Source organism: Brachyhypopomus gauderio, unplaced genomic scaffold (assembly GCF_052324685.1).
Source record: "Brachyhypopomus gauderio isolate BG-103 unplaced genomic scaffold, BGAUD_0.2 sc45, whole genome shotgun sequence".
NCBI classification, from domain to species: Eukaryota; Metazoa; Chordata; class Actinopteri; order Gymnotiformes; family Hypopomidae; genus Brachyhypopomus; species Brachyhypopomus gauderio.
In genome coordinates, this window is record NW_027506871.1 from 1,517,535 (window position 1) to 1,540,117 (window position 22,583).

General features: G+C 43.1%; 2 protein-coding genes across 4 annotated transcripts in view; one reads left to right on the top strand and one right to left on the bottom strand.

Moving 5' to 3' along the window:
• The first annotated feature begins 1,543 nt into the window (after nt 1-1,543).
• LOC143486725 (ribonuclease inhibitor-like) overlaps nt 1,544-22,583 on the top strand; it is a 62,055-nt gene continuing 41,015 nt past the window's right edge. The window contains exon 1 of one of the 2 annotated variants that reach the window (XR_013123642.1): nt 1,544-1,817. The gene's annotated coding sequence lies outside the window, so the exon portion shown is untranslated. The remainder of the gene's footprint in view (nt 1,818-22,583) is intronic. The other variant, XM_076986105.1, reaches the window with a different exon arrangement.
• On the bottom strand, nt 8,308-15,389 carry LOC143486726 (uncharacterized). 2 transcript variants are annotated; one of them, XM_076986108.1, is made up of 2 exons: nt 12,431-12,593; nt 8,308-12,252 (listed from the first exon to the last, which is right to left on the bottom strand). In XM_076986108.1, the coding sequence occupies exons 1-2, from the start codon at nt 12,576-12,578 to the stop codon at nt 11,840-11,842; spliced, it is 561 nt and encodes a 186-aa protein (XP_076842223.1). In that variant the 5' UTR covers nt 12,579-12,593; the 3' UTR covers nt 8,308-11,839. The 2 variants fall into 2 exon arrangements, with proteins under 2 accessions (XP_076842223.1, XP_076842224.1); XM_076986109.1 differs by lacking the exon at nt 12,431-12,593 and adding an exon at nt 15,371-15,389 and having other exon boundaries at nt 8,311-12,252.

The window sequence follows — 22,583 nt, forward strand, 5'->3', positions numbered from 1 at the left end:
ATTAATTAAAAAAATAAATTAAAAAAAGGGATTAGAACCCTGACCCACAAATGAGATGTAATGTGGTGATGTCACGGTACAGCTTCCGACCCCACCCCTTGGGCGTGTGTTTATGTCGTCTATGTCTAGTCGTCTGCGTCTGTGTATCTTCGTAGGTGTGGTTGTGTCCGAGTGTGATTATCAGTCTCACCTGTGGCCAGGGGCGGACTGGCATACATTGCTACCGGGGATTTCCCCGGTGGGCCGATGGGTTAGTGGGCCGGTAGGCCGCCGGTGGTTTAACTCAGCCCGTGGAGGAGCCACTGCCGCGCACTGCGGCCCCGGCCCGTAGTCACGCTGCTGTTTAACGGTGCCTATTACCTCCCCCGATCCAGTCAGACTAACCTGCTCAGCGCGGCCGCGGACTGAGCCTGTAAACACATGAACGAGTTGGACCGCGGACGCGGACTGGGCCAGCTGATGCGGGCTGACGGTATGCAGCGGAGATCAGAAAAAAATCCAACTTGTCCCAGAAAATCCGGGCCGGACTACGAAAACATACAGCAGTTTAAATTGTAGATAACATGTTATTTTAAATGTACTGCTGTCGCCTCTGCAACGTCTAAGGCACCATGTACAAATTACCTTAACACGGTTAACACGGACGCAAGTGGCGGTCTTAAAGGTTCCAGAGCACTGTGCACTGTTTTTTTAAGCTATTGAAATTCTTAGATTAAAACTAACCACCACAAATAGGTAAGAGGAAGAAATATAGGTTGTTCTTTAGGATGCACTTTGCGTAAAACAACTTGTTTGGTGGTCTTATGATGGACTATTTATGTAATCATAATATTGCTGGAATTAATATTGTCCATATGACAATAAACGCCATCATATACACTACGTGCCATGTATAGATTCATATACAGTATATATACACACACTAGATTCATATACAGTATATATATATACACACACACACACACACACACACACACACACACACACACACACACACACACACACACACACACATATATATATATATATATAGTGGGCCAGTCTGTCAGGAACTCCCGGGCCACTTTTTCTCCCCAGTAGTCCGCCCCTGCCTGTGGCTGGTCTCTCCTCATCACTCGGGGTTTATGTGGTTTGTCTATTTAATGTGCGTTCGCGCAGTGTCCGTGCTCGTCTTTGTCTGAATGTCACAATGTGTTTGTTATATGTGCGCTGTCTGCGCTACTTTGTTCACTGAATAAAACAACGTTTAAGTGTGCGAGCTGGATATTCGTGCCTCCCTCCGCCCACACACCGCGTTACAGGTGAGCTTTTCACATGCACTTTACATCAGCAAGCAAACATCCAGTTTACAGCACATCCGGAGGGCGTTCACACAGTATGTCCACACAATGTCAGACGCATTTGTCACATACGCAGAGGGTGTGTGTGTGTGTGTGTGTGTGTGGGGGGGGGGGGGGGGGGGGGGGGGGGGTGATGCCTCACTACGGGGTAAACACCGCGCAGTAAGTCTGGGACCTGCGCATGCCTCGCACGTGCTCACACGTTCTTATAAGATGCTGGGATCAACCGCGTGCGTGCGCGCGTGCTCCAGTCCGTCCCAGCGTTAAATCCAGCAAAGTGAAAATAAGAACGACGTTCGCTTTGTTCAAGACAGAACTGCAGCGGTCGGTTTTCCTTCCATTTCCTTTACACTATCGGCTTTTTTTCATCAGATAAACAGTTGTAAACAGTTTAGTGTTTTAATGTAATTTGCGTGGTTAGGTTTATTTTGACTGAACTCCTTGAAGGTTTCTTTGTTCCTGGCGACGCCGAGTTGGGTGAGTTCCATAAAGTCCCATAACGGGCATTAATTTAATTACGGTTCACGTTCACGTGTAACGGAGGTGGGATACTTTAGTTTATAGATCAGGGTGGGCAAACTTTGACTTGCGGGCCACAATGGGTTCTAAAATTTGACAGAGGGGCATTTGGACACGCACTTTAATTTATTCTTTTTAGACATTTCAATTGAAGGTGCAAAGTTAATGAAATCAACATTTACTGGAAAAAGATAAATGGAACACTTTCAACATTCAAAACATATTACCTAATGAAATACTCAAGCTCAATAATTTCTAATTGTTTTAAACCCCGTAAAATCATGGACGGATTGTCCTGAGAGATAGACTGCATTAAATATCCTGCCTGCAGCAGATACTAGAAAGAGCTCTGTAAATTGAGAGCGATGTGCAGCGTGTTAATTAAGCTACTGAACCCCTGCTGTGTGTAAATGCGCACATTGCGCCTAATTAAAAGACGCTCCTCCAAACTTTCACATGCATTTGTGTTCATAACACAGTGGAGAAACTGCCGACCTGTTAGCAGTATCCGCTCGTCCTTCTGTTGACTGATGTCTAGTGTAGTTTACATATTCGTACTAAAGTGACGGCTGATATTATTCTTTGAAAACTGCAACCGTTCCTCGGCATATCAGACATACAGCCGTATCGGACCTCAGTGAAAAAATATTTTGTTGTCCACTCCACACACTTTTAAACACTAGGCACTCAGTGTCCACTTCTCTTTTCTTTGGTCCGCTCATTTTTACTGAAGGGTGAAAACAGCAGCGGTAAAGTTTCACTCCAACAGATCAATGTCTGGACTAGATCAATCTACTGGGGAAACGAGAGCATTAAATACATTTACAGTCGTGTAGAATAACGGGCATTACGCGTTTGTAAATTTAACGGAAACTAGGTACGGTCACGCGTTGCACGAGCGCAGATGAAGCGCAGATGATGCGCGTGCTGCAACATCAATATCTCGTGCATTTATAAATGTGCAATGTAAACAGAGCAAAACGGTAATAAATATTCACACGCAGGAGAGGACAACACAATACAACCGAATACACTCTAAGCTGCAGTGTTATTAAGTTCATCCGTCTCCCCGGTTTGGCAAAGGTTCGATTGGGAATAGAGACATTATTTTTGTTTACGAAAATGTACTGTATTCTGCATCGGTGGTGTTATTTGACACGTTATATACAAGTAAATATTACTCGCAATTCTTGGTAGGTTTAATTAGAAACTTTTAATTAAAGGTTAATTTGCAACACCCTATTTCAAGTAGGCTACATATTAATCGCTGTATCTTAGTAGATTTTGTAGCATAGTATTGTGACGTGTTAATATGTACCTACTAGTAATCTTGCAGCAGTGCATTAGTAATGTTTACTTGTGAAATTTATCTACATTATTTTATCAGTAAGGGGAGTATGAGTGAGGAGGGTGTGGGATGGCCATAACTTTGACTTTGTGTGTGTGTGTGTGTGTGTGTGTGTGTGTGTGTGTGTGTGTGTGTGTGTGTGTGTGTGTGTGTGTGTGTGGGGAGCAGAAGTTTGGGAAGAATACTAGAATGCACAAGTATCCTAGAAACTGTAGAAACAGAAATGCACACTAAACACTAAAATGTACACTAAAGCAAATGTACACTAAAACAGAAACAGTACAATACAATAAAAAAAGAGGGCTCATTTTAGTAAGTGTGATAGTGTGGTACTATGATCAGGTATAGTGTTGGTAACTGTGATGGTGTGGTACTATGATCACGTATAGTGTTAGTAACTGATAGTGTGGTACTATGATCAGGTATAGTGTTGGTAACTGTGATGGTGTGGTACTATGATCACGTATAGTGTTAGTAACTGTAATAGTGTGGTACTATGATCAGGTATAGTGTTAGTGACTGCTGGATGGAATATAATGATGTCTGAGAAAGAACCCCCAAACTGCACAGAAATGAAGTTAAAGTGGATGGATGTGTTATGAGAGTATGTAATTAAAGGTTAATTTGCAACACCCTATTTCAAGTAGGCTACATTTTAATCGCTGTATCTTAGTAGATTTTGTAGCATAGTATTGTGACGTGTAATATGCACCTACTAGTAATCTTACAGCAGTGCATTAGTAATGTTTACTTGTGAAATTTATCTACATTATTTTAGCAGTAAGGGGAGTATGAGTGAGGAGGGTGTGGGATGGCCGTGTGTGTGTGTTGATGCATTTATGCATTTACAATGGTATCTTAATTCAATAAAGTGGCAATGTGCTACCCCACAAGATTAAACCAGTCCATAAGAAAAGAATCCCACATTAGGACCATATTTTCACACTCTGTATCAGCGTCTCACTCATAATGCGAGTAATAAAGGTACAGGTAAAAAGGGTAATCTAGCATGTTACACCTGTGACGGGTGAGGGAGTGCAATGAAGAAGGAAGTGATCACGCCAGTTTCAGCCAAAATGGAGGATTTAATGTATAAAGTGCACATACTCATAACCATCAATCAATCAATCAAATTTTATTTATATTGCGCTTTTTACAACAGTTGTTGTCACAAAGCAGCTTTACAAGTGCCGAGTCCTAGCCCCCAGTGAGCAAGCCAAGGGCGACAGTGGCAAGGAAAAACTCCCTAGTTTTTTTGCATGAGGAAGAAACCTTGAGAGGAACCAAGACTCAGGGGGGGAACCCATCCTCCTCTGGCCGACACCGGTCACCATGACAACAACAACAACAATTTAGACAGAAAGAAGAGAAAGAAAAGGAAAAATATGTAATAATGTCCATCATGATGTATGCATCCGGGTGGCTGGCCCAGGATGGATCGCTGGTCTCCTCATCTCATTATTCCTCAAGCAGGCGGGCAGCCATGTGGAGAAATGAAACAGGGAAAATTAGCTCTGTATGAGGACATATACAGGACAGGTAAAATTATAAACATTTCCGGAGTGTGGCAGCAACTCCGGCATTTAGTTAAATTATTACAGCCTAGCTAAAAAGGCAGAACCAGAAGGTAACATAGGCTTGGGGGCATTCTGAGACAATGGCATCCGTCCACTGCACTGTCAACAAACTTGAGTGACCACGAGCAGTGACAGGACGACAGCACCAGCGCCCCAGTCTACCATAAAACCCTTCGTCTATGAACCCCTGGATCTGTACTTTTATCTAAGGGGGGATATTAATTATCAAACGCTAAACTAAATAAGTGGGTTTTCAACCTAGACTTAAAGATTGTGACTGTGTCGGAGTCCCGGACGCATTTAGGAAGATTATTCCAAAGCTGGGGGGCCTTACAAGAAAAGGCTCTTCCCCCTGCTGTTACCTTATTAATTTTTGGAACTAATAAAAGACCAGCACCCTGTGATCTTAGTGGGCGTGGGGGTTCGTAATAGGAAATAAGTTCCTGAAGGTACTCAGGAGCAGGCCCGTGCAATGCTTTATAAGTTAATAAAAGAATTTTAAAGTCAATACGGAATTTAACTGGGAGCCAATGCAGGGCTGATAGGACTGGACTGATATGCTGAAATTTTCTAGTTCTGGTCAGAACCCTGGCTGCAGCATTTTGAACTATTTGAAGTTTATTTAGATTCCTATTTGAACATCCTGACAGTAGTGCATTGCAGTAGTCTAATCTAGAGCTAACAAAGGCGTGCACCAATTGTTCCGCATCATCCTGTGATAATGCATTTCTTAATTTAGCAACCCGTGAACTAATCCAAATGAAGAATAATAAGGATAATAGGATAATACCAGCAGTCAGCTGGTACCTGGACAAGACATACTGTATATACTAGAGGTGTCTTCAACTAAGGATTTTCATAGTCATATCTGATTTGTCAGATTTTCCCTTTAGTCGACTAAGTCAAATCGGGGGTTTTTTTTTTTTTATCTACAGCACCTTAAACGGGATCCTGTTTCATTCAGGACTTTTTTCCACTTCAAAGTTGTGACGTGCGGAGGAAGCAGGCACGACAAATAACGTAGTGCTGAAACATACTTTTAATTACAAAAAGACGTGAAGTTCAGCACGTAAGCGTGAGCACACTAACAGACCACTCACACAGGAACGAACGAGACAAAGACGAGCACAAGACATTGCGCGAACGCACATTAAATAGGTGATTAACACATTCCCCCGTGATCACGAGACAAGGCACAGGTAAGACTAACGAACACGCTCACAAATAACCCACACCCACGGAACTACAAACATGGACATAACTAGACGCAGACAACGTAACGACACGCCCACAAGGAGGGGTCCGGAGCTGTCACCGTGACAAAAGTAAAAACCTAAAACACTCAGATAAATGAATAAACATGGTAGGTTGGCTTCATTCAGCTTTTATTTATTTACTTATTTAATTTTTAATGAAACGTTGGAGAACATTAACAAAAAAGTCACCGTCAGTGCGCAGTGCGCATATCGAACTGTCAGACAGGCACTGTGCCTGAAAATATAAAAACACAACAGCAAAAAAATTACAAGTAAAGTTTCAAGTAACGGGGTTTAAAAAGCAATCAAAGGGAGTCACGTGACCAACTGGGAGATGGCTGCTTGAACTTTTGCTCCGCTCCGTTACTCTTTTATATTCGCCGCTATCCTCTACAAAACTGATTCGAACACCTTTTAATTGATGTCATACGGGACCCGAAATGTCTGAAAGCCAGGAGACACGAGACTTTCCGCTCTTTTTGTCTGCCCGGCCGTCCAGAGCAGCAAAGCAGAAAGCTGCTAAGCCAGAAACTTCTCAGGCGCCATTGGAATTAGCATCTCAAGAGGATGTGCTGTCCGAAATACGCGCGCTTGGCTCTCGGATGGACGCATGACTGGATACCATTGACAGCCGCCTCGATGTACTAACTTCTAACCTTTCCACACTAGGTGCAGCTCTTACTGACTTAACGGAAAAGGTTAACTCCAACGAGAGTAGGCTGTCTGAAGCAGAGGGCCGTGTGTCAGCAGTAGAGGATCTTACAGCTTCTCATGATAGCCGACTAACCGCGTTGGAGAAAAAAATTCACCAACTCCAGTCCAAGGTTGATGACCTGGAGAACCGTGGACGAAGAAAAAACGTAAAAATTGTTCCTGAGGGCGCTGAAGGTTCCTCGTCCCTAACTGTTTTCCTACGCACAATGCTGCCGCGATGGCTTGACCTTTCACCAGAGGTGCTCCCAAGATAGAGCGGGCACATAGGTCACTCGCACCAACGCCATCTCTGCGTGGCCGTCCTCGCTCTGTTTTGGTTCGCTTCCTTCGATATCCAGACAAAGAGACAGTATTGAGAGCCGCGCTGCAGAAACGACAGGTGACACACGAGGGTACTCAGCTCCGATTCTATCAAGATCTCTCTGCTGAAGTTCTCAGAAAGCGGCGCGAGTTCGACGAGCTGAGGCAAGAGCTTTCTACACGGCAGATGTGTAGGGGATTTGCTTATCCTGCAAAACTTCGGTGTCTTCATGACGACAAAATTCGTCTGCTTTCGACGGTTGAGGAGGCAAAGAATTTCCTGAAAACTATCAAGACAGATAAGTAACTGTATTGGGAACCCGACTAACGTGGTGTTCTTTTAATTTTCTTTTTACAGTCCTTACTAGAGGTAGACTTTTCTTGGATCTCTCACTTAAGGTGACATAAACTGTCCTCCCCGACTTTTTATTTATTAAAAGGAAGTGAGGGAAGAAGAGTATTTTATTTATTCTTTCCTTGGCTCAAGTCGGCGGACATTTCCTTTCTCTTTTTTGAGATTCGAACAAATGTTTTAATATAAAGTAACGATGCCCGTTTGGCTTCTTCTCTTTCACAGCGAATGTGGAATTTTTATTTTATTTTTTTGTGGGTGTGTGTGTTTCTTAGGGGGTTATCTTTGCGGTTGTTCCTCCGCAGTCCTAGTGACCTATTCTCATTCTATTTGCCCTGCCGTTTGGGGGTGGGGCTGGGGGCGGGTGGGTTGGTTTGTGTGCGTTGTTTTATTTATGTTAAATTTAAATTGGTTGCTCCTAAACTTTCCTACTCAATTTGTACCACATTCTACACCCATGTATTCGCAATGTTCTTATTCAGTTCTGTGATTGCATATGAATGATTCTCTTACATACATAACTTGGAATGTAAAAGGTCTAGGGCATGTTATTAAAAGGAAGAAATCTGACTTTTCTTAAAAGGGAGAGAGCATCAGTTGTCATGATTCAGGAAACGCACCTGTCGGACCTTGAGCATTTAAAACTTAAAAGGGATTGGGTGGGACAAGTGTACTTTGCGTCTTGTACTTCTAATCCGAAAAAACGTGGGGTGTCTATATTGATCAACAAACATCTGCCATTTATTCTTGAAAAACAAATAAGCGATCCTGAAGGTAGATACGTCATGATCTCAGGCCTATTGTATGGTCAGCATATTACTGTGCTCAATATCTATGCACCAAATTAAGACTGTCCTAAGTTTATATCTGATGCAATTTTGTTGTTCAATAGTAACCGTAAACACTTATGTGTTTTGGCCGGGGATTTTAATTCAATCAATCAATCAATCAAAGTTTATTTGTATAGCGCTTTTCACAACACATGTTGTCACAAAGCGCCTTACAGGATTTAAAAGGTTAACAATACTACGGGTCCAGAACCCTAATGAGCAAGCCAAGGGCGACAGTGGCGAGGAAAAACTCCCTAAGATAGTGGGGAATAGGAAGAAACCTCGGGAGAACCAAGACTCATAAGGGAACCCATCCTCCATTGGGCGGCCCGTTAACACACAGATTACACAAAATACAGACAAATACACAAGTCACACACAAATCACACAATCAGACTAAGTAAAGGTAAAAATGAAAGTTCTGGGTTATGATATTGTCACTGTAAATGTCTGTTGATGAACGCCAGGCTTTCATTCCGTGTCGGAGCAGCGATGCTGGTATTGTAGGCTCCGACTGCAATGTTACTCTCCAGGTGAACCTCGGAGAAAAGATACGAGATGTAGTAAATATGTAACAGATTAATCAAAGGCCAAACTAAACAGATGAGTCTTTAATCGAGTTTTAAACATTGAGACTGTGTCTGAGTCCCGAATAGAGGCAGGAAGATTATTCCACAATTGTGGAGCTTTAAAAGAAAAGGCTCTTCCACCTGCTGTGATCTTTTTGATCCTAGGAACAGTTAATAACCCTGCGTCCTGCGAGCGAAGTGAACGCGCTGGGTTATATTGTTCAATAAGTTCACTAAGATAGTCTGGAGCTAAGCCATGCAGCGTTTTATATGTTAATAAAAGTATTTTATAGTCAATACGGAATCTAATTGGCAGCCAGTGTAATGACGATAGTACGGGACTAATGTGATCAAACTTTTTAGTTTTTGTTAAAACTCGTGCTGCTGCGTTCTGAACCAGCTGGAGTTTGTTTATCGATTTACCAGAACATCCAGCTAGGAGACTGTTGCAATAATCTAAACGAGAGGATATGAATGCATGGATTAGTTTTTCTGCATCACTAATATTTAATATGTTTCTAATTTTGGCAATGTTGCGCAAGTGAAAGAACGCTACCCTAGTTATATTATTAATATGTGTATCGAACGAGAGATCTGGGTCTATTGTGACGCCCAAGTTCTTTACCTCTGCGCTGGGGGTTATAGTAAAAGAATGTAGATTCAATGCTGCATTATGTATCTTGTCTCTCGCAGCCCTAGACCCAACTATTATCAATTCTGTTTTATCGGCATTTAGTGCTAGAAAGTTACATGCCATCCAATGTTTTATCTCTTCTACACATTTCTCAATCTTACTGTTTGCGCCTAAATCATCGGGTTTTGCCGATAAATATAGCTGAGTGTCGTCTGCGTAGGAATGGAAACTGATGTCATGCTTATGCATAATTTCGCCTAAGGGTAACATGTACAGTGTGAATAGAAGTGGTCCTAGGACTGTCCCTTGTGGGACACCATATTTAACCTGCACAGATTTAGAGGTTTTATTATTAACACTTACACATTGGAAGCGGTCAGTTAAATATGATCTAAACCAGGAGAGTGCGACTCCTTTAATACCTACTGTGTTTTCTAGTCTATCCAGCAAAATGTTGTGGTCTACAGTATCAAAAGCTGCACTAAGATCCAACAGTATAAGGAACGAGACGAGCCCATTATCGGCCGATATTAGTAGATCATTCACTACCCTGAGTAAAGCTGTTTCAGTGCTGTGGTTTGGTCTAAATCCTGATTGGAACTTTTCATGGATACTATTTGATTGGAGATAGTGGTTTAACTGATTGGAAACTGCTTTTTCTAAAATTTTAGAGATAAATGGGAGATTAGAAATGGGTCTATAGTTGGCTAAAATCTGCGGATCGAGATTCTGTTTTTTAATCAAGGGTCTAATTACGGCGCATTTTAATTGTTTGGGCATGTAACCTAGGTTAAGGGAGGAGTTAATCATATTAAGTAAGGGCCCTGCAGTGGCTGGGAGTAGGTCTTTAAATAGACGGGTTGGAACTGGGTCAAATATACATGATGTAGGCTTAGACGAATTAATCAATGTTGTGAGCTCTTTTTGCGATATAGGATTGAAGATATTTAGCTCAGTAATATTTTTGGATGCATAGTTACTAATAGCTGAACTACTGGGGTTGGATTGGAGGTTAGGCTGCAATGTATTATGACTCTGTAGTCGGATATTATCTATTTTATTATTGAAAAAGTTTAAAAATTCATCGCTAGTGTGTGTAAGTGCTGTGTTAGAACTAGTGTCGTTGATATTTCTTGTTAGTTTAGATACCGTCGCGAAGAGAAATCTAGGGTTATTCTTGTTGTTTTCTATTAGTGTCGAATAGTATGCGAGATTTATTAGGGCATGTTTATATTTGACTATGGCGTCTTTCCATGTGATTCTAAACACTTCTAGTGAGGTGGATCTCCATTTGCGCTCCGCTGCTCGAGCTGCCTGTTTTAGAAGACGAGTGTGTTCGTCATACCATGGTGATAGCTTTTTCTCCCTAATTAATTTTGTTTTAATTGGAGCTACACTGTCTAAGGTATTGCTGAGTGTGGAATAAAACTGTTGTGTTGCCTGTTCCAATTCATTGGGCTGCAGTGGCATAGTGTTCGGTAGCTCTGGCAGTAAGTTTATAAATGTTGCTGCAGTGTCGGATGTAATAGTGCGCGTGGTTTTTGTATGGCGCATCTGATGTACATTGTATAAAGTCATTTCATATATTAGTAAGAAATGATCTGAAATGGCGTTATTTTGGGGGATGACTGCCAGATGTTCTATGTTTAATCCGTAAGTAAGTATTAAGTCTAAGGTGTGTTTACAGCGGTGGGTAGGCCCTGTCACATTTTGGGCTATACCTACTGAATCTAGTATGGAGTCGAACGCAATTTTCAGTGGGTCTGATTCATTTTCATAATGAATGTTGAAATCACCCACAATTACAAATCTCTCGATGGTTAAGACTAGTTCCGAAAGAAACTCAGCAAATTCCTGAAGAAATTCTGAGTAGGGACCCGGCGGTCGATAGATGGTCACTAATTTAAGCTTTGTTTTATTGCCTATACGATTATTGCCTATTTCACCTATCAAAGCCTCGAATGAGTTAATAGAGGTGGTTGGTTTTACAGTAAAACCTATGTCTGTGTCATATATTGTGGCTACTCCACCTCCACGCCCTGTGATACGGGGCTGATGAACATAACTGTATCCAGGAGGAGCTGCTTCATTAAAACTTACATATTCGCCTACTCTAGCCCATGTTTCTGTTAAACAGAGTGCATTTAGTCTGTTATCTGAGATTATTTCGTTTACTATCACAGCTTGTGATGCAAGTGATCTAATGTTTAAAAGTCCTAGCCTTAGCTTAATATTGCTGCTCACTTCATGTTGATTATTTAATTTAATTTTAATTAGATTTTTAAAACATATCGCCCTGTTATTCTTATACCTGCCACGGCTAACAGACACAGTCTCAATGGTTTGGTAGTTAGGGAAGTAAGTTCTACTTAGCTGATTTGCGTGGTTTGTTGTGGCTGGTCAGGCCCGACGTAGCACGTCCTCGATGTTCCTGGAGAGGACTGCCGAGCCTAGGCGACTGGGGTGAAGTCCATCTCGGCGGTAGAGTGATGGACGCTCTCGGAAACTCTCCCAGTTGTCGACGTAGTCCACGCCGGCGCTGCTACAGGTGTCCCGGAGCCAGCTGTGGAGACAGAAAAGACGACTGTATGACTCGCACCCTCGCCGGAACGTTGGAAGCGGACCGGAGACAACAAGCCTGGCCGACGTCTTCTTCCGCGCGGTGTCCAGAAGCGATCGGTAGTGCTCCTTCAGGATCTCGCTGCGCCGGGCGAAGGTGTCGACAGCCCCCACGTGAAGGACGACGGTGCCGAAGTCGTCTCGCTGCTTCAGCGCCGAGGGAAGCCGCCTGGCCACGTCCAGGACACGAGCGCCTGGAAAACATGACACAGTGGGGGTTCTTTTAGCGCCTGGCAGGTGAATCTTCACGTGTCGTGTTATCGAGTCGCCGATAACAAGGATACCGCCCTTATTCTTCTTCGGTGCCGGCGCTGGTGAGGGTGGTGTCGGACGCAGGGGTGAGGGCGAGGCGGAGGACCTGGAGCTGAGCACCTCGAACGGATTCGCAGAGGAGAAGTCCGGCTGAGGTAGGGGTGACGACGCCGGCTGCCTTCCGCGTCCTCGCTGGCGCTCCCAGCCTGGTGCCCGGGTCAAGATGGCGGTCGCCATTGTGTTTTGGATCAAAATTTAGACAGATCATCTACTTATTTTACCAATTCTAAATCTTCAACGGTGCTTAACCACATGTGCACGGAATCTGGATTAATTGACATTTGGAGGGAACTGAACCCCCAAGTCAGGGACTATACTTTTTATTCCAACCCCCACAGTTCATACTCACGAATCATCATGGACTGATCATGCTCCAGTCTATATGGAAATGAAATTGAACATTCCAAAATCTAACAGCAAGACTTGGAGATTTAATTCTTCTTTACTCACAAGCACAACATTTTGCGACTTCATGCATCGGCGTATTCGCTATTTTTGGGAGGATAATAAATATTCTCCAGTATCTCCAGCTACTTTATGGGACGCAGCCAAGGCTACAATTAGGGGTGACATTATTTCATACTCCTCTTCAGTAAAAAGAGCTCAGACTCAAGAACGATTGGATCTGGAGACAGAAATTGCTTGCCTAGAAAAACTACATAAATCCTGCCCCACCCAGTCTAACTGGGTGGTGTTATGTCAAGCAAGAGCTAAACTAAATTTGAATTATACGAACCATATAAAAAAAACTGCTTCTCAGTAACAGATATTTTGAGTGGGGCAACAAATCAAGTCGATTACTTGCACATCAATTAAAGAAGGAACAAAATGAGAGAGCTATTAAATCCCTAAATAACCCCGATGGCACAATTACATATGACCCCTCAATTATAAACAGCTCCTTTAAAAACTATTATCAATCTCTTTATAAGTCAGAAAATACAGCATAAGAGGTGGATATTTCATCCTTCCTGGATAAGTTAGCTCACCCTGCTATTTCTAATGAGGACAGGGCTAACCTAAATGCCAGGTTCTCTCTGGAAGAGGTCTTCCAAGCACTGCAAGCAATGCCTTCCAACAAATCTTCTGGTCCCGACGGCTTTCCACCTGAATTTTTAAAAACTTTCTGGCCTGAGCTACACCCAATCCTATTACCCGTCTTCCATGACCTTTTTGAACATGGTTCAGTGCCTGAAACGTGGAATATGGCAACAGTGTGTTTAATTTTGAAAAAAGGTAAAGACCCTCGGGACTGTGCATCTTACAGACCAATAAGCTTATTAAACACTGACTGTAAGATATTGGCTAAGGTTCTTGCTCGTAAGCTGGATAAGGTGCTGCCTAAGATAGTCAAACCCGATCAGACTGGCTTTGTGACAATGCGGTATGCCTCTGACAACATACGCCGGTTACTAAACATTGTGGACTTCGTTAATACATCTAAACACCCTGCTCTTATTGTGTCACTTGATGCAGAAAAGGCTTTTGACCGGGTGGAGTGGGCTTTTCTTTTTGCCACACTTGAAAAATGTAATTTGGGACAAATTTATTAATTTGGTCAAACTTTTATATTCTGACCCTGAAGCCACAGTTTTAACTAACGGACAAATGTCACAAGCTATCCACATCAGAAGAGGCACGAGACAAGGTTGCCCGCTCTCACCCTTAATGTTTGCTTTGGTGATCGAACCACTGGCTGAGCTGATCAGAAGGGACACCAATATCTTGGGGATCAAAGTTGGAAATGAGGACCACAGAATTTCCTTATATGCCGATGACGTTCTATTTATCACCAATCCTGCTCAATCACTCCCTGTAATATTGGATAACATTGCTCAATATAGCACATTCTCTGGATAAAAAATTAACTTTTTAAAATCCATGGCATTACCATTTAATGTTGAGACCAACTCCCCTGCGTCTTTGTCTGCTTTTCTGGGGGATGACTTCCCATTTCAATTAACCCACAAGGGTTTTAACTATTTGAGTATTTTCTTAACACCAACTCTTAGCAATCTTTTTTCTGAAAACTACTTACGCCTAGTACAGAAAATTAAGACTGATCTGGATGTCTGGTGCTCTCTCCCTCTATCTTTTTTCCAATCTCTTCCCTGCTACCTCTCTAGTGTATTCTTTAAAGATTTGAATAGTTGTTTTTCAAGATTTATTTGGAATAATAAGAAACCTAGACTTAAACTTGCCAATTTAATGAAAGTGAAGGAAAAGGGGGGTGTTTCTGCCTCCTTTGTCATATCCAATACCCTGTTGACATGGAAAGATGTTAAAAACTATTTTAAAATTCCTAAACATCTTTCTCTGTTTTCCCCATTAGCTCATAACCCGGACTTTCCCTACCAATTGCGCAATATAGGTCTCCATAATTGGTTTAACCAGGGAATTACGCAGATCTCTTGTTTATTTTCAGATGGAGTTTTGTTGTCCTTCACAGATATTGTGGAGAAATATAGTTTGCCAAAATCAGATTTTTTCAAGTATCTTCAAATCAGACACTTTCTTAAGTCCTCTCAAGACAAACAGCAGCTGCGGGTGGAGCTGACAGAGATAGAAAAAATCTTCACTAAACAATATGAGTCTAAGAGGCTGGTCTCGAGGATATAAACTGTCCTATCTAATGAGTCCTCATCATCTTTGGTTAGTTTGAAAAATGTTTGGCAAAGGGGTTTGGAAGAGGAATTTAACCAGGACATATGGGACTCTATATGTTTGAACTTGTACCCCAAATGTACCTCAATTAGTGTGCATGAGCTTAACTTTAAATTCTTGCATAGAATCTATTTGACACCAACATGTTTAAACAAAATATATCCAGAGAGATCTGACTTGTTTTAAATGTCAGACACAGTGAGGTACACTTATTCATTGTTTTAAATGTCAGACACACAGAGAGGTACACTTATCCATTGTTTTAAATGTCAGACACACAGAGAGGTACACTTATCCATTCTTTTAAATGTCAGACACACAGAGAGGTACACTTACCCATTCTTTTAAATGTCAGACACACAGAGAGGTACACTTATCCATTCTTTTTGGTCCTGCAGCAGAATAGAACCGTTCTGGAGGGAAGTGCATTCAGCTTTAGAGAACATTTTTGGCATGAAGTTTGTTATGCACCCCTCTCTGTATTTACTACATGCCCAGCTAGGTGATGTTTTTGATTTCCGACGGAGACAGATTTTTATTTTGCTGACTTTTATAGCAAAAAACTGTATTCTGCTGTTGTGGTCCTCGAGGCCCATCTATGACTCTGTGGATCTCACGGCTGATGACTCTTCTTCCCCTAGAGAAATTGACCTATGACCTTCACCAGAGGTCAGAAAGGTTTTCTCAGATATGGACTCCTGTCTGGACTTACCTGGAAGGTCTTGGCTAGAGCCCAATAGAGACCATGCTCTGTTCTAGATTATATGTGCTGTTCTAGATGTAAATATGCGATTATGTTTCAGACTGTGGGTGTGGATGTGATCTGTAATGCTTTCATTGTGTTTGAAGCTTGCATGCAACCTTGGGGGAAAAAAAAAAAAAAAAGGAATCAACAACAAAAAATGTTTATAGGCCTACTTGCCAAGACGCACCACGATGACACGACACGACCGAAACGACACACAGCTGAACTGTGGTTTCTTTTTTTTATTTTTCCGCCTTACGTGTTTTAAATGGTATCCATGGTCATTATACCACTGATAAAACATCTGAAGGTGGCCTAAGACTTACACAGTAGTGTATGTGTGTTATCCTGTAATAATGGGTTATAAAGGGTTATAAATCAGCCAGTTGTCTCTGCTCAAACACCTACATGTTCCTCTAACTCAGTGTTTCCCATCCCAGCCCATGAGGCCCACCAGATGGTTCCACATTTTTGCTCTAAGCCAGTCGTTGGGAATTTGGACAGTGCAAAGCTGTGGAATTGTCAAGTTAACCCTGAGGATTGGGTGTGAAACACTGAACTAAATCATAGTTCCTGAGTTCTGGGTGGGGAACACTGCTCTAACTCGTAGATCCTGAGGGGCTCATGACATCATACAGTGTCATGAACACTGCTCTAACTCGTAGCCCCCGAGGTGCTCATGACACCGTACAGGTACCAGTCTGACAACTAAGGCTAGTTCATCAGGATCCAAGATCTGTAACATCTCATTATAATTATACAAGTTGAAATATGATATCATTATATCCTATTGGATATTTTTAGTTCAACTGACACCACCAGACACCTGCAAGATAAACTTGTTGTTCTGCACAAGTCTGTAGATGACGAACAAAGACCACAAAAGCTCAAAGTATCCTTCAGTTCTACAAAGACGATATCAACACCCCCCGGTATCAACACGCTCCAGGGTTCTTGTACTACCAGAATTATCCAGATCCAGTCTGATCTTCCACAGTGGCATTCAGGCCACCTGCACCAGTCCACTGATGCTACCACAGACCTCCACACATGTGTAGATGTTTGAAATATCGTCTCTCTAATGAACATGGACGCATCTGAATAAAGACTCAAGTATTAACTGACTGCAGTCACCATTTCCATGCTTGAGTCTCAAGTGATTCAGGAGTTGTTTGAGCCAAAGCTGCATAATTTACACAACCACCTCATGTCTGTGACCCCTCTGGTTGTATTAAGTGCATGTGGTGTGTGTGTGTGTGGGAGTGAGTGTGTGTATGTGTGGGTGTGTGTAGGTACCATGCTAAACCAGCAGGTGGCAGTAGCACTGGCAACACATTGAACAAACTTGACGGAAGAAAGGGTGTGTTTATAGTACGTGGTATCCAGGTGTTGAAAAACCCTGATCAACCCACAATCTTTCTGGTTTGACCAACACCGAGGTTAGACCTATTAAAAAGAGGCTCCGCCATTTCTCTCTCTCTCCGGTTTTCTTTATTGAGAGCAAGCAAACTTTGATACAACTAACAGCATAAGCAAGGGAGGACTCGCGTACAATGACCGAAACAGAGAGGATGATATACACTGAAACAGGGGAGCGAAACGAGACACAGGTGCGAGTACTGAGGACAGGAGTGTGACAGAGAGAAGGGAAACCAAGGAAACGGGGGAAAACTAGGCGAGACCAGAGAGGAGGGATAAGCTGGACGTGACACCAGGTTATAAAAGCTTGATTTAATTTAGAAGCTCAAAAATAATATAATTTTTTGAGGTAATTATTTACACAATAATTTGAGGTAAATAATCTATTGATTAATAAATTTTACAGTTATTTTTAGAATTAATATTTTTGTTTAGCACGTCATACATTTCAACCAATCTGGTTATTAGTTGTGTTGGTGTGTGCGAGGAATAATGCTGATCTGGATCTAGAACCTTCTTTTGGTTCAAGCGGTCGTCAGGAGTGGGTCGTTTCTGCAGAGGAATCAAGCTGAGATGAATGACATTTAAGAAATAAAAGCTGCTGGTTTATAAAGCCAAGCTGTTGTTCATCTAACCGCTGAGCTGTGGGACCTGATGGGCGATTCATTGGAAATCGATGAGCATTGAGAACTGAAAACACTCAGATTTTCGTATTGGTTTTATTGCTGGATTGTAAATTGGACCCTTTTCTGTGTTGAATGGTGAGCCTCCCTGAGTTTGAACCTGAGAAAGCTGTTCACAAGTCCTGAGTGTCACGGTGCAGCCCCTGACCCCTGCCCTTTGGGCGTGTGTTTACGTCGTCTGCGTCTGGACGTCTGTGTATCTTTGTGGGTGTGGATATGTCTGAATGTGTTGATTCGTCTCACCTGTGGTTCATCTCGTGATCACTCGGGGTTTATATGGTTTGTCTATTTAATGTGCGTTCGCACAGTGTCCCGTGCTCGTCTTTGAGTGTCACACGTCAGTGTGTGTTGTGTTATATGTGCGATTTCTGCGTGTTGAGTGTTCTCAATAAAGTGACGAAGTCTGCGAGCTGGATTTCCTGCCTCGTCCTTCCACCCGCACACAGCGTTACACTGAGGACGTCACAAATCTGTGAAGCCTTCTTTTAATTTTTTGAACTTTGTGTGTTTTGAGACCTCATCTCCATTGTGGTAGGAGGAAATTCTCACTTTTTTCCCGCAAGGGGACCTCTGGCACGTTCATTTACAGCCTGTGAAACACAAGGACATCTGCTACACAATTAAATTTATTGTGATAACTTGTTATTCTAAGGAGAAAAATGCTTACACATACATATTGATATAGGAACTAGAGGTGTGCCAAAAAATCGATTCATATATCAAAAATCGATTCTCATTAACTACGATTCAGAATCGATTTTAAATGTCCCAAAATCGATTCTAAGTTGCGTTACGTAATTACAAAATTACGCGAGACTTTACGCAGCAGGTTCTGGGACACACTCGTGTGCGGAAAGGTTTCAAAACAGATGGAGGAAATAGATGTTCAACCTGTTCCGTCTTCATTTAAGGCAAAAATATGGGTTCATTTTGGTATTTACGAATGCCAGGGAAGACCGAACTTGACACAATGTAGCTCTTGTGCAAGGCGTGTGTAACGCGATGAGCACGGGAACGTACACACAGCGTGAAATAATATAGAGAAGGGAGGACACGAGTGCTGGCTCGCAAAAAGCAATACATTTGACACTCGTCACATGTATTAGTGAGAGGGATACGCGCACAGCGACCCAGAACTAACAAACAAAACAACACGGGAGACTCGACGCGCAAGAGAATAGAAACCAAAACCGTGAGGGCATGGAGCAAATAGAAACAAAAAACAACGCGCAAAATACAACGCGGGAAAATTAACAGTTAACCGTAGTGAGACGGGAGAAAGAAACAAAACAACAACAGTAACTAAAAAACAGCGCAGATAAATGCAACGCGAAAACGAAACCAAGGACGCAAGAAGAAGTAATTGGCAAAAAACGCCGCAGCAAAATAAAACCCTTCCCAAAAATAAAGGCAAAACGGATAGGAAGAAATGCAGGATTGGGAAAACTTGAGATGAGTCAGGAAGCGACGCAGGAGATAGATACTCGAATAAGTAAAGAGAAAGCATAACAGAGAGGTGGCGAGACACCTGTGAGAGAAATTATTGATTATTGATTAATAACTATTAATTAGATTATGTTTAATTATTATAAGAGATCATTATGAACTTTATGATTTAGGACATGTCCATTCTGACTAAGCAGAAGGACTACAATAATGAAGTAGTGTGATTCAGTGTAACCATGTTTAGTTCATATTATGCATGTGTGCTACGTGACCCAGGTCAGGGAGAGTGCTGAGGGTAAGAGCACTCTGTTAACTGGTAGTCACTAGGCTACTAGTCTTGGGTCATTTAGCTTCCTCTGTGTTGAACTGATACATCAGTTGCTTCCGCTAACTCTAGGGAAGTCCATATTAGGAGATACACACATGTGAGACAAAGTAGCCTGCTGGACGCCTATGTTTTGGAACATGCTGTGCTTAAGATAACCTGCTGTTAGAACTGCTGAATTGTGTTTAAGATTGTATATAAGCAGGGGGAGCGCTCCCCTGCCTTCAGAGTTGTCATGCTTGAATGAGACTCTTATGTCTGTGTCTGTCTGTGTCTGTCTTGTATCTGTCTTTGTCCTATTTATATATATTTATATTTTTGTAATAAATTAATCATTTAACCACGTCTGAGTCCTCATCCATTTATTAGAAAATTTCCACGACAATTTGGCGTCACGAACAGGATCGGCGAGAGGCACCCCGGAAAGGCGGTGACTGATCTTCGAGGACGCTCCCCGGGGGATGAGATCCCTGGCTGGGCTGGGCAAAGTGGGAACCCCACGAGAAAAGGGAAAGTACCTATCCAGGGAGTGATGTCACCGCCAGTCTCCGGTGGTGTTCTCCGCCCGATTTAACGAAAATTGCAGTAAGTGGAAATTCTGTTTCATTTTTAGTTTATAAAATTCTAGGATTTTTTTTGTTTTTAAGTGTTAGATATCCGCCAGTGTCCGCCCGCCGGATGATCTCTGTTTATACAATAGGGATATGGCATATCACCTACAGGGATACAGAGAGGTATCGCCTGAAAATATAAAGTCTATACGGTGGGGATACTGCGATATCGCCCACGCGGGATAGGACTTAGCCTAGCGCCCGTCAGTCTGGCCAGAGATCCAGCTGGGCAGAAGCGCACTGATTAGACGTAATACAGTGTTGGCTAGCTCCGGAGCGGCAGAGATATCCGATAGGGGCGGGTGGAACTGTTTGTTACGTTGGTATGCAGTAGCGGATCTAAATTTTGAGGACTTTTTCTGGCGTGTTTAATTGATTTGGAATTTTTATTTATTTTTTTTTGGACCCCTCACAAAAAAAAAAAAAAAAAAAGTGTGAAGGGTCATCTCTGGGATTGTCTAGAATTATGAGTAAACATAATTTGGGTAAAATTGGTAAAATACATAGTAAGAGTAAAGCATCAGAGGCTCCTAATATAATCATAATAATAATAAATATAAGTGTGATTTACCAAATGACCAGAGATTATTTAGAAGATGTAACTCGACATGTGAATTTTTGGGCTAAGCATTATGGGTTTGTTTCAAAGGGAACATTGAGTGTAGACTATCTGCGCCGACTAGTTGAGAGAGTGAAAACAGAGCCCAAGGGCGCAGATAGAAAAACACGAAAGTATTTTGTTAAACATAAAGCAGATATGGAAGAAAAAGCAAAATGTTGGCTTGAAGAAGCCGAGAAAAGGCAAGCACGACAGGTAGGGATTAAAAGTGTACTAACAAAAGTCTCTCAGTGTGTTGTTGTAGCCGACCAGACCTCGACGCTGCCCCACCGAGATCTGCGCCAGCCATCCCGGCTCAGCAACTGCACCAACTGCAAGATGCACCCACAGCCGCTACCCCTGCCTCCCCCACCTCCACCGCCAGTTCCAGCACCACCAGCTCTGGCGCCACCACGACAGCAAACTCTGTCTGCCACACTTGCACTGCGAGCTCCAGTGCCATCAGTTCCCATCAGGTATCACAACCACAACCTCTGCCTCCTTCACTCCCACCAGCCCAACAGCTGCTGCTGCACCCAGGGCCGCTAGTCCCTTATGATGACGTCCGCCAGGCGATGGAGTGTGCCCGCCAGGCGATGGAATGCATCAACTGAACGATGGGAAGAGACTTCCCCAACACCACCATCACCACCACCACCACCCCCGCTGCGCGCACAGCCGCCACCACCACCCCCGCCGCCAGATCCACCCATGGCAACACACACAAGAAGCCGTGAGAAGCTCGCCACAGAAAGAAAGGGTCAGGTGATGCTTGAACTGACCACCCCAGGGTGCGCAACGACCTTTCCGATGGTCAAGGTTGCAGGCCCTGAAGGAGACATCATGGTCCACCGTCACTGGACAGGAGATGACATCATGAAGGCGGCGGTGGGCCTGGGTAAACCGACAGAGATGGGAGGTAAGCGCTTCGGCGAAGAACTAACAGCTTTTGTTCAGTCTTGTCATCCAGTCAAACAAGATAGACCGAGACCGGACACCAGGAGACGTCCATCTCCACAACACTGAGTGGGAACAGCAGCTGGACAGGAGGATCCAAACAGGCCCTACAGAGAGATTGTAGGACGCCTGGTCACAAGGCTGGAAGCTGCACACCCAGCCACTATCAACACGTCCAAAATAGCTGCATGTAAACAAGAAGATGGAGAACCTGTCAGCGACTTCCTCGTGAGACTGACCAGAGTTCACACCGACCACAGCGGACTTGTAGCACCAGCACACGAGCGGAGGCCAGCCCATGGGAAGCCCACCTGAGAAACAGCTTCCTGTTAAGCATGAGAAAAGACATAAGTGACCTCATCAGAGCCCAGTGCATTGGGTACAACAACGCTACCCTGAAAACCATAGAAGATCATGCCAAGCATCACGAGGCACAGCTGGCATGGAGAGTGAACAAGAAAATCCAGAAGCAAGCTGAGACCATGGTGCAGAGAACTCACAGAGAACGCGGGAGGGGCCGCGTCAGAGGCTGAGGAAGAAGACGAGGTGGATGGGGACGAGAGAGTTACCCCAGAGGAGAGGTGGTGAATGTTACAACTGTGGAAAACTAGGACACTTTGCAAGAGGTGGTCCTGAAAATAAAGAAAATGCTGAGCAGAGAAACAGAACTTTCAGAGATTGATGGGCAGCGGAGAGGCTGGACGGTACAGGACCACTGGAAGATGACAAAAGGAAAGTAACTGGTTTAAATTATAATTTAATTTA